The sequence below is a fragment of the Corvus brachyrhynchos genome, unplaced genomic scaffold, assembly GCF_000691975.1.
Source record: "Corvus brachyrhynchos isolate BGI_N302 unplaced genomic scaffold, ASM69197v1 scaffold14, whole genome shotgun sequence".
Classification (NCBI taxonomy): domain Eukaryota; kingdom Metazoa; phylum Chordata; class Aves; order Passeriformes; family Corvidae; genus Corvus; species Corvus brachyrhynchos.
The window spans coordinates 14,517,689-14,529,993 of record NW_008239110.1 but is presented as its reverse complement, the minus strand read 5'-3'; the positions used below and the strand labels follow the sequence as shown (position 1 = coordinate 14,529,993).

Sequence of the window (12,305 nt, the reverse complement as noted above, 5' to 3'; positions counted from 1 at the left end):
TCCCAGAGAGAACAGCCAAGCAGCAGCCTTTTAGAGAGAACTAGACATTTAAATGGCCAGCATCATCTGCAGGACAAGACAGGACAATCATACCCATCTCATCTCAGTACAGAATTGCCCTTCACATGGCAGAGTTAAATGTAACCTTCCTTCACAGGTGCAATACATGGCCTGCTGACAGAAGTAGGCTACACATATAATATTTATATTTTGCATGTCAAGCTGCACGTTTGATCTACTGCAGTGAATTATAAGGAGTTTTAATTCAGCTTCTGTAAAATTAGTACATTTGCATTATAATTAGTACATCTTCATTCAGCATTGTGCCTCTCCATCAATGCTTGCTGGGAAAACGAATCCATTTGAGAAACCCTCGCCTGTGATAAGGCTCACAGAAGATGTAACAGAATGCAAACAATTAACAACAAAACCATACAGTAGAGCTGAGCCTGGTAGCACAAGCCATGCCCTATGGAGCTTTCTTCTTTTCAGTTTTCAAACCATTAGTCAGCTTAAGAATGACTTTTCTCCAATCGATCTAAAGCATCTGGATCCCTGAGAAACTCTCAGCTAGAAAACTATTTTTCTGTTGACTTTCTGGGAGAAACAGGGCTCAGCATTAACTAAATTATGCTAATACTCAAATGAAATAAATGCATATATGAATGACAGAGAAAATGTACATAAAACATTCTCTAAGAGCATTCTTAGTTGTCATTTTTGCCACAAATGAACTCTAAGCTGTTGTATGTTTTTTTGTAGTTTGTTTTGGTGGGTTTTTTTAGTACTCTCCTGAAATTCATTCCAACTTCAAAACCAAACAACAGACCTTTTTTTTTTTTGTCATCCTTCCCATTGCCAGGGGTGTTAAGAATTAACAGAAACTGCTGGCATTTGGATGGGTACATATGCCTAAATCTAAGGAAGTATGCCCCAGGTAGTTCCTCTCCCACAGAGAGAACTGAGGGAACAGAACCTCTGCAGGCTGCAGCCAGAAATCTGTGGGCAGCACATGGAAGGTGACTGTTCAATAGGCTGGAGAGAGTCACAGGTCAGGAAAGGTGCCAGACAAAGGTGCCAGATGTTCTGGGATATCCTGCCCTGTAATCTTCAAGCACTTGGAAAAAATCTGGGATACAGTTGTTCGAAACACATTATTTGTGCAATGCAGCATGGGGGGGGGCGGGCGGGGAGGAAAGTGTACTACAGTTACTCTCCAGGTAGAAAAGTCAAAACATGTTTGCTGAAGCACAGAGGATCTTAAGACATTACAGGCCAAAACCTGACAGTTCATCATACCTTAGACTGTATCAGTAACACTGTCTGTGGGCTCTGTACTGTACACTAGGTTAACAAAATTATGCAGATTAAACATATCCCAGCCTCTCTTTTCCTTTCTTCCCCTCCCTTTCTCTTTTTCTTCCTTTTCATGTAGTTTTCCTCCTCTTTCCTTTTCATGCTTTTTTTTTCCTTTTTCCTTCCATTTCTCCCTTTCTTTTACCTTTTCCCTTCCCTCTCCCTTTTCCCTTCCCATTTTTACACTGACGCTTTCCTGGTTATTTTTAATCCTTGTCATTTCAGAGATTCTAACTGACATTCGGGTCTCCCTTCCCATCCTTACAATTCCATACACACACATACAGATAACTATAATACACATGTATATATTTTCTGGTGCCCCATGATAATTACAGTGGGTTTTTTCCTGAGAAATGAACACTGGAACAGATCACCTGAGCTTACTGTGGAGTTTCCATTAGCTGAAGGTTCTGGTGGAAACAAATGGACATACACCTTTTGGACAAGGAACAAAGAGAACAGATTAAGTTAACTTCTTTAAGCCCTTTCTCCTTATTACTCCACCCTTCCAAATTCAAGGCCAGAGACACATGCAGAAAATCAGCAAAGTAATTATATTTGAAGACAGCATGAAGATTGCCTGATCTGACCCCAAGAAAGCAAAGTCAGTGGAAGGGAGAGGCTCCTTTTACTTCCATATAGCACAGACTCACACACAGGTAATGTACTTGCTAAAGCCAACACAATTTCTTCACTTACACAACTGTTACATTTACTTGCAAATTTAGAGAAGAAAATGTCAAAAGGTGATTACACATAGCAATGAACAGAAACACCCACATTTCTTTTACTACCACTCATAAGAAGTATGTGTGTGGGAACACAGTTTACTTAATTCCTAGAAGTCACAGTAGGACTGTGGCTGTCCACGAATTATATCCGACTTACTGAAAAAACTTCTGAAACTTTGGAACACATTACTATATATTTAAAGTTGTATGAACAAAGACTGCCTGTACCACAGATTGTAAGCCTAAAACACATGCAGCGCAACTGTTACTTTCTATTTTCTTATCACCTGGCAGAAATTTGAACTATAAAACATTAAGTTCCCAATAGCTGTTGAAACCTATGCAATTGTCCTCAGGTTTCCTATCAGAACTAAGCTTGCTCACATAGTTCCACAATAGTCAATGAATAGATCTTTATTCTATCTCTGGAAGAAAAGACCAAGTCCATGTTGAATATTCTTGTCCCAAATCTTAATTAAATATCACATGCAAGAACAGAGCAACACTGAAACTTTCCTAAAAAGGCTTGAAAAGACAGCTACAACCTAAAAAACAGCCCAGGGCCCTGTCTAGGAAACATGCTGTTTGGAGCCAGCACATACAGTTCTCTTGATTTGGCCCTCTAATTCATGAGCTTTTCTCTTTCTGCAAGTAAAAATTTTTGTCTGAGGGCAAAAGATGAAAACCCATTTTGAAAACAACTCTGTCAGATTCCTATCCTAAATGTCAGTCTTGCGTGGATCCACTTTCCATCACATCAAAGGCTTCCCAGGCCCCCAGCTGGAATCACTAAACATATGGGCTTTGACTTCACATCATTTCATTACTACAGCCCTTGAAGATATAAAGAGTTTCCTTTAATTTTTTAGTTATTCTAATAATTTATTTGCCGTGTACTGCTGCTTACAGTGGTTTGAATGTCTGGAGTATTTCTCTTCTGGAAAGGTTTAGTAGCAAACCAAGCATTTTCATCTCCGAAGCTCTCACCATAGTTATTATTCCATCCATGGGTTGAAAGGTTAACCATTTAAAACAGAGGAGGTTCATGTCTTATAAGAGTTGATAACATTTCAAGAAAGGATAACAAAGGAGTTTGTGGGAACTATTAAGCTGGAGTGAATTTATTGGTGTGTAATTTTACAGGTACGACTACCTGTACGATTAGAATCTCAGTAGTACTGAAATAGATCCCAAGAGGACAGGACTATGATGTCTTATGTTTTTTTTCCAAAGAACTACAGAAGAGCACCAAATGAAAAGCTGAGGGACAAAGCTGAGCATGGTTACAATATATATGCTCAGCAAAGGGCAAGATCTCTTGTGAATCTATGTCTTTAGTGCTTAATATGAGGGACTAGTGAAAGAATAAAGTAATCCTTGTAACCTTCTCCATATATAATGAAATGCAATTCTATAATTGCATTGAAGAATACAATTACTTGGGACTTCGTCTGAAAAAAAATGAAGCAACAGGAGTCTCAGTAAGCTCAGCAAAGAGCAATGCAGAGTCCTGCAATTTGGGATTAATAACCCAGCAGAGGCTGGGGATCAACCAGCTGGAAAGCAGCCTTGTAGAAAAAGACCTGGAATCCTGGTAGAGAACAGATTGGACATGAGTCAGTGCCTTGGCAGCAAAGGTGGCTAACAGTATCCTGGGGTGCATTAGGAAAAGTGATTACAGGGTGAGTGAAGTGACACTTCCCCTGTCAGCCCTGGTTATGGCCACACCTGGAGTGCTGGGTCCTGCTCTGGGCTTCTCAGTACAAGGCAGACATGGACAAAGTGGAACAAGTCCAGCAAAGGTCCATAAAGATGGTAAAGGACTGGAGCACCTCTCATATGAGGAGGCTGGGAAAGCTGGGACTGGTCACCTTGGAGAAGGCTCATGGAAGGATCTCATCAATGTGTATAAACAACCTAATGAAAGGAGGAAAGAAGATAGAGGCAAGCCCTTTTCAGTGGTATCTAGTGAAGGTGCAAGAGGCAACCAGCACAAATTAAATGCAAGAAATATTAAAATATATTAATATTTTATATTTAAGAAAAATAAAAATGTTTTTCACAGCAAGGGCAACTGAACATGGAACAGGTTGCCCAGAGAGGCTGTAGAATCTCCATACTTGAAGATATTCAAAACCTGACTAAACACAGTCCTGAGCACTCTGCTTTAGCTGGTCCTGCCTGAAAGAGGCAGTTGGACTAGAGAGTCTCCTGATATTGTTTGCTGTCAACACCTCCAATATTCTGTGATTCTGTATAAAACCAGGTCAATTTTCATAAATACTATCTTCTACCTTAATCCACTATACGGTGAAAATCTGAAGTATGGAAGGTAAGGAGACCTGTGGGAACTTTACAGAAGCACCACCAAGAAGCTTCAACTAAATACAATTCCTTCAGGTTATGTAAAACCTTTCCTTTGTAGCAAAACGTTAATTAGAAAAGCTCAATTACGGTCTTTAAAAATAACCATGTAAAGACACTTGTAATGATTTCTTAAGCTAAAATAAATAACCTCAAACTTCACCAACATGACCCTGCTTCTAGCATCTAAATAAGAATGAATTATCTATTTTTAAAATATAAAAAACCTGCATTGCTAGAAGTTGAATATCCACCCACCTCTGTTCACTGAAAACCCAATCATTAAAAAGGTGTGTGGGGGAAGTCATTCCAGTTGAATGCCCTACCACCAAGAAACCAAACCAAACTCAAGGCAATCATTTGCTCTCTAGTTGCTGATGTCCTCTATAGCAGAATCCTTTGTATTCCCCAACACATAGATTATACTAAACATCAGTGCACTGAACAGTACAGGAAATTAATAAGGAACTTGTGGCCAACCATTTAAAATGTAAATGCTTTAAAATTGTCAAAATCCCAAGTTTAAATTTAGTCAGTAGAGGTGGCATGCATCCTGTAAGTTAGGTCATGACTCTTAACTAGTGGTCAAACACACTTCACAGGACTGTTTCTGAGAAAAGTCAACCCCTCTTCCTTTAAGTCCATTCTAACCACAAGAATGCATCCCTAAATGGAGAGCTTAAAAAGAATAACAATAAGTGGACAAAAACTTCAGTGCTCTGTGGCTTTGAAAAATTCCCTGTTAAAGAAAAGTCATTTTAACTTACAGGAAAGCACAGCAGCTAAGTGAAACAAAATTTGTCCTCTTAAAACCAGGTCATTTTAAAATTTAAAATGAGTAATTGTGGATTTAGAAACCTAAAGTACAGGCATGTAAATATTTTGAACTTTTTATTTTAAAACAGGCTTTTCATCCTTCCTAAATCAGAGAATCTTGGTGAATAATGCTATCCCACTGCTATTTTGGTACAGCAACAATGAATCATCTCTATTACTCAACACAACCATTCTTAAGAATGCTGGATTACCATGACTTGTACCAGCACTGGTGTTCTGGCATGAGTGTCTAGCAGAATTATACAGCAGTTGGACCATAAACATGAAGATTTTTAGGCGCACAAATGGGACTCCTGCTTCTCAGTTCCATGTAACTATTTCTGGACACTTATCACCTAATGAACTGTAGTTTCTGAAACTCATCTTAAATAAAAAGTAGCAACTACCACACTGAAAAAGTCTCATAGGTCTCTCTATCTTTGTGGAAAATATGTGAAGGAAAAAGACCTATCTGGGAACTTGCTACCAAATTTCAAGTAAAAATGAAAGTTTTTGTTTCAAAATTTTGCTAGTCTCTCCCAGTAATTCTAGTTCAGATGTCTTGTACCCCTCCTCTCTTCTAAAGCTCAGTGTCTCTAAACTATTCTCTCCTAGCAGATACCAGACATCCTCACCAAGGCAACACTGATACCCCTGCTAATGACATCTCATGAGAAACAGGACCTAGATGAGAAACTGTCCAACAGTGAGAGACAGGAGACTTACAAATTGTATTTTTTATTAAGGGGTTTATTCCTTATTTGACTTCTCATGAAAATACAAATAATAGTTCTTTTCATGTAAAAATATACATTTTAACATACTTTACCAAGTCTCTGTCAGCACCTTGAATGCACTGAGAGGAACTGCTAATGCTTTTCCCCCGACTCCCCCGAGTTTGGCCGTTCAGGGCGAGTTCTGGCACTGCACAGCTGTGAAACCTTGGGTAAGACTGCGATGAAAGTGTTGTGCAAGAGTTGGGACAACCCTTGTTAAGCACCTTTTCCCTTCACTTGGGAGCTATACTAAAGCCTAGACTGAATTTAAGACCAAGTCATATTACTGGTATGCCTGTGTCTGGCCAGGTACCTCATAGATCTTGAACTCACAGATTTGACTCCCTGGCTTGACCTAGAACCTGGCTCATCAGTAGAGACGCACCTGCAGATCTGAACTCTTGGCTTGACCCTCTTTGCTGTCATTGGACCTGGTCTGCTCTCTTTGTTCAGGTATTGTGGGACTTCTCCTTCATGGCTGATGCCACTGCCCCCCTGCATTCCTTGCTGTCAACTCCCAGCTCAGCTCAGTTGTGGAGAAGATCACTTTTACTTCTCCTTAAGTGTCAAATTCAGTTGTCAAATGAAGAGGGAAATAAAAAGCAAATGACTTTTCAGACAGCACTTGATGAAAGGTGGGTGGTTCTTTCTACCAATGTTGCTATTAATTCAGCCCAAAAAGTTTTAGAAAAACATGGTATGTTCATATGTGTAAGTATAAAGATCAGTACTCACGCAGAAGTTGTCTGCATATCATGCCAGCTTTTGCTAAAGTTCTGCTTCAGTTCATTCATCAGACTTACGCCAAGTTTTTGTTTAATTTCAACCAGGTGTTTCTCTTTGGCTGCTAGCACTTGCCGCAAAGTTGAAATTTCATCCTCTAGCTGAGGGAAACAAGGAGAAAGCAGAAAAGTATTAGCCTGTTCCCACAGAATGATAACCACATACGATGTTAAAAGGCTAAATGAATCTCACGAACTTGTGCTTTTCGTAGGTAACTAGAGAAACAGAGTCAAGTGCTTGTGGAGATCACAAAGGCATGCCCAGAACAGAGCTGACACTACATTAAATTAACGCCTCAAACTGTGTCACCTATGTGCACCATCACACACATGCATTTGGTAAGAGAGAGAATTATCCAGTAAGGAAGCAACTTCACCCAAATCTGCCTTAGGGCATTAGGAGTCTCAAACACCAACTTTTCATTCAATAGTAAAATGGGAATGGACAGGACAAGAGAAGACTGGAAAAAAAAAGCAAATATCTGTCTTTGAATGCACAGGCTTTTAATGTCACATTTGCAGATTTTTAGTCTTCTGGTCCTGAAAAAAACAGATGCAAACTCCTAGGAGCAGGTTAAAAAAAATTAGAAAAATTGCATGATAATATATGACTTGAGAGTCAAATATTATATCCTTGTCATATGAGTTTTATTTATGTATTTTAGGCCCTACATATTTCAAAATTGTAACATAAAAATTTATAGATGGACTATTAACATGAGCAATCAGCACCAAAAGCATAAAAGCAGTCAGAAGACAGAGCAGATTAGTCTTTCCAGACATCCTAGTATTTAACAAAATTCTGTGATTTCAAGCTGTAAAGATGCCATCCAACCCAAACAGAGGAATGCAATTCTCCCTGCAGAAGACATTTCTTTGAAACATTTAAACAAAGACAGTGTTTTACCAAGGCAAGAACCAGAAGACAGGACTGTAAGAAGTCTGTGAGAAGAGGGACTGGAGAATTGTCCTGCCATTGGCTCAGAATCCTGCTCCTTGGGCAGCACTCCTGCAAGTGAGCAGGGGTTTGCATTCTTCACCTGGAAGCCTCCCAAGCCAATCTACACAAGCAGCACATAGAGATACTGAAGCTAACAAGGGCAAGTGACACCAGAGCAGCTGCCTTTCACTTCAGGTTTACAAATTCCCTTACCAACTGTATTCCTTCCTCCATATGTTAGTAGGATAACATATGGCAACTTATCTGATTACCATATGTTAAGTTCCCTGGAACCCCAGTCTCCCTGTGATTTAACTCCATAGGCTGCAGGGAATGATGCAAGAACCAGCTGAAGCAATGCTGACCTCTAAGGCTATATTTAGGACATCAGTACCAGCATTATTTTTATTTTACACATTCATGCATTCTGATTCACTGTAAAACTGGCTGCAAGCTCATTGTTCTTGAAAAAGTTTCATCTTTGAATCCCCCAGCTATCAGTTTCTTTTCTTACTACCTGCTATTTAAATATTCAAGCAACTCAGGAATTAAGCAGCAAGACTACGAAGACAAAGGAAAGCCATGACCTGAGTGAAGCAGGTATCAGTATTCACCAATGCCTGTGATGCCAACACTTCACCAGTAAAATACACAACAATCCAAATGGCTTTACTCCTCCCCATGTCCTTTATGCTCCATTATATTCCTAACCTGCAAATGGAATACTGTCAAGAGGCAGCTGTCAAGAGTCTGTCTTCCGAGAGGATAACTGGTTAAATGCTTATAGAAAGAAAACACAAAAGTCAGCATTCCTCAGGCAGTAGTTCAGAGCTCTTTTTAGTTGTTTCCCACCAACAGCAAACCCCTTAGTGCACAACTGCCTGTTCAACACTGCTAAAGAAGTTAACTTAAACTGATGCCAGGACACTTATGGGCCAGCACTAGGCTGATCACTAGGTAGTTGGATACATAACCATTTCAGGGCTTCTAATAAAATTACTTTCCATCTGTTCCACTGAATAGACATCTAAAGCTGTGAAGGCCTAACCAAGCATTAGCCATGTGCTCAATGGCATAAGTATGAGCAACGTTTTTGACTAAAGAAAAGTAATTTATTATTTATAACATAGCAATCAGTTTTGAATTGACAAAATCCTCCTCAACTTCCATCATTTTGAAATAATGACAGATACAAAGCCGCCCTCAAGTACTCAAATATCACTGACTGAAGACTCTGAAGCAGGTAGAAAAGATTGGGGACTTACAGTCTTGAAAAGCATTTAAGCACGTAACATAGCTAACTCTCATGGAAGTCAGGCATCACCCGCTTAGGCATTTTTTAAAAGTCCACTTTTATAAATGCAGACTCCATTATAAAGCTAGAGCTTAAGTCAGCAGAAATACAAGCTTCTAGTTCTCATGCTTCCCTTCTTTCAAAGTGCAACAGAGTCAGAAGAATACAGATACATCATACAGGGACAAAGTTCCCTGCTCCCGTAAATTTGCAGCAAAAGGTATTAGCATCTTTCCTCAAACTGGCAATGAACAGTAACACACACGGCTGAACCTGTGCATCAGCTAGATCAAACCAGATAGCTGCTTCTGTGAAGGTGTGGGAGGGGGAAGACACCAAGGATTAAATGACTACTTTCATGAGTGTAATGGAAGGACAACTGAGAGCAGTGAGCAAGGTAGCTCAAAATCTCAGCCCCCAGGATGACTCAAGAGTCACTGTAAAATGCTCCTCACAGTGAGGGAGGTGGCAGGGCAGAGGAAAAGGGAATCTGTTCTGCTAACAATCTTCTGGCTTTATGTAAAGCTTTTGGGTTACAATTTTCTCCTATTATTCTGAAAAGTCAGACTGACCTCTGTAAATTCAAATGACTGTTAGAAGTTTCTGTAAGAGTTACTCATTTTAGTTGCATTGTACAAATCCTAAGGCTTGATTGCAGTCAGAGCCCTGCTGTGTTAGCTAGGCTACAAGAACAGAGTTAAGTTCATGCTCTGAGAAGCTTCCAGTAAAAAGAGATTACTAGCAGGAGAATAGGAATAGAGGATACAAAAAAATTCTCCCAGAAAAACAGCAGTGCTTGTTCCTCTCCTAATGTCAGAGTGGGAAGGTGGAAGAAAACAAAGAATATATACATTAGACACACCACACAGAGATGAAACATACATTTTCTGCTTAAATAAATGCATAACAGGCGCTCACAAAGAGATCCCCATTATATCAACTACTGATAGCAGAATTAAGGATGATTTTTACCTCTCACAACAATAAAAGAGATGCTTGTTCCTACAGGCTCAAACAGGTATTACGTAGCACATAAGGACATGGAAGAAAACAAAACTATCATTGGTGGAGCAGAAAGGGCTTGTAAGTAAAGACTAACAGCTTTTCAAAAGGAAATATTACCCAGTTACCACATTATCAAATTTCTCTTTCTGAAGGAGGCAAGGTCACACATTTTTTGCAGACTTTTCTAAGATAAGCCTCATTTAAGTTTAGACTTTTTTCACTCTAAATTCAAGTTTTCCAAACCTTTCTTAGTATAATTATCAGTTTTATTTTGTTTTTAGGCATCAGCTGTATGCCAGTAAACTGCTGTGAGGAAGTCAGAAAATAATTCCTACGTCAGTCAAAATCATAATATTTGACAGGCAATCTCTCACTTGAATGTTAGTACATTAATTAAAGCATGTCCACAGCATGAGCGACTGAGAACTCTTTCTGCTGTGGCAATCAGTAAGCAGAAAGGACACCCAGAAACATCTGAGATTGATTCTGCTGAGAGAGGCATATCATTCTCAGATGATTACAGGAAGTTCTGGCTTTTTTCCTTCCTTGTCTCTATCTGCCTGTCAAGTCCCCTTCACCAGAGAAGAGAATCACAGAATGCCTGAGGCTGGAAGGGGGACCACTGAAGGACATCTAGTTCAAGCCCTACCTAAGGATGGAGACTCCAAAATGTCTTGGAGTACAGTGCTCAGTCACACACACATTAAGAACATGCTTCCTTATGTTCAGGGGGAACCTTCTGTGTTTCAGTGTGTGCCCAGTCCTGATGAAAAGCCAGTGATGAATATGCCAACTCCTAACTGATGTGATAAACCAAACATGTAAACTTTCAGCTTCCTCCTGATTGTTTACAGATGTGACAGGATCAACAAAGAAGTAAAAATTAACCAGTAACTCAGAAACACAAGGACTGATAAAATACTAAAGTGAAGAAACAGTCTTCTGTTTCACTTGAAAATCGTAAATCACAGTGCAGGTAAGTAACTTGAGAGTCATTAAAAATGTTACTTCTTAAGACTACATTGTACTACAACTTAATATCAATTTAAGTATTCCAATTAAGGCAAAACCAACTCTTCAACTTCATACAGCCGTGATTTGCTATTTGACTCATATTAAAAATAAGTAAACCCACAGTTTTCCCCCTTCTCTCATTTTCCATTTCAGAATTTCACTTCTTTTTCTGCGGTATTCAGCACCAGTAATTAAAACTATTGTCTAGATTGTAGACCAAATCTAGACAATCTCTTTAATCTTTCTAATAAAGAGATCACATGGTTCACACCTTTGTCCTCCCATCTCCTTATTATTTTTAAGCCTCTTCACAATGTCCTGAGTTCCAAACTCCTGAAAAAATATTACCTTCTCAAAACATATCAAAGGAAACAAAAAGGGGATAAAATTACTGTGCTTGTTGTCATCAGTCTCCTCTGTAACCATCATCACTACCTTTTCCTCTGACCACCACAAAAAGAATCTTTTCTATCAGGTGGCACAACCACTGTAACAACAATACCACAGATCTAATGAGAACACCTTTCACTCTTTTTCAAGGAACATTTATAAATAAAGACATGTCTTGACTAAGATGGGAAGATGCATTTGACTTTCACTGTACAACCATCAAGTAGAAGATATTTAACCTTTGAAATATAGATACAAGAAAATGAATTTCTTTACATGATTGTAGCCTAGAGTAGTTTTACCAAAAAAGGAAGGGCATACCTTTATGATGTATACTTCATCCTACAATTAATAGCTTCCAGTTTACCGAAGTAGAAACAGTAACACTCACAGAAATTCAAATTCATTACCTTGGCTAGCTCAATCTTTAACTCTTCTTTTTCTTCTTCAGAAATCATATTGCTGAAATCAACATCAGTGACCACATCTTCATCTGCTTCATGCAGTGACTGAGTTTCCAACAGGCCTTAAAAAGTTAAAAGGTCAAGACAACCATTATTAATTATTTCAGTTATGGTACTGGCCTCCCCTAAAATCTAAGAATGATGTAATATTCACCCACTAGGAAAAGAAAAAAATCAAGAAAAAACAACCTTTTCCTTCTACAGTCATTTGCATTCTGCTCCTCTTTGCTTCTGAAAAGCCATTGGAAGTATCAGAGGATAATGTCTGCACAGAAGCAGTTTAATATGTGTAAGCACCACTCATTCCCAGAAATCAATCACCTTGGACCCTACTAATCCCTGATAAGGCATTTTCTTCCTTCTAACAATA

General features: G+C 39.0%; 1 protein-coding gene across 3 annotated transcripts in view; it reads right to left on the bottom strand.

Moving 5' to 3' along the window:
* Nucleotides 1-12,016, bottom strand: part of TPD52L1 (tumor protein D52-like 1) — a 31,242-nt gene extending 19,226 nt beyond the window's left edge. For 2 of the 3 annotated variants that reach the window (XM_017739650.1, XM_017739651.1), the window contains exons 1-2: nucleotides 11,882-12,015; nucleotides 6,782-6,930 (exon numbers count right to left, since the gene is read on the bottom strand). In XM_017739650.1, the coding sequence (XP_017595139.1) occupies nucleotides 6,782-6,930; nucleotides 11,882-11,929 (197 nt within the window). In that variant the 5' untranslated portion in view covers nucleotides 11,930-12,015. Of the gene's footprint in view, nucleotides 1-6,781; nucleotides 6,931-11,881 lie in introns of all 3 variants that reach the window. The other variant, XM_017739652.1, reaches the window with a different exon arrangement.
* Nucleotides 12,017-12,305: the final 289 nt, after the last annotated feature.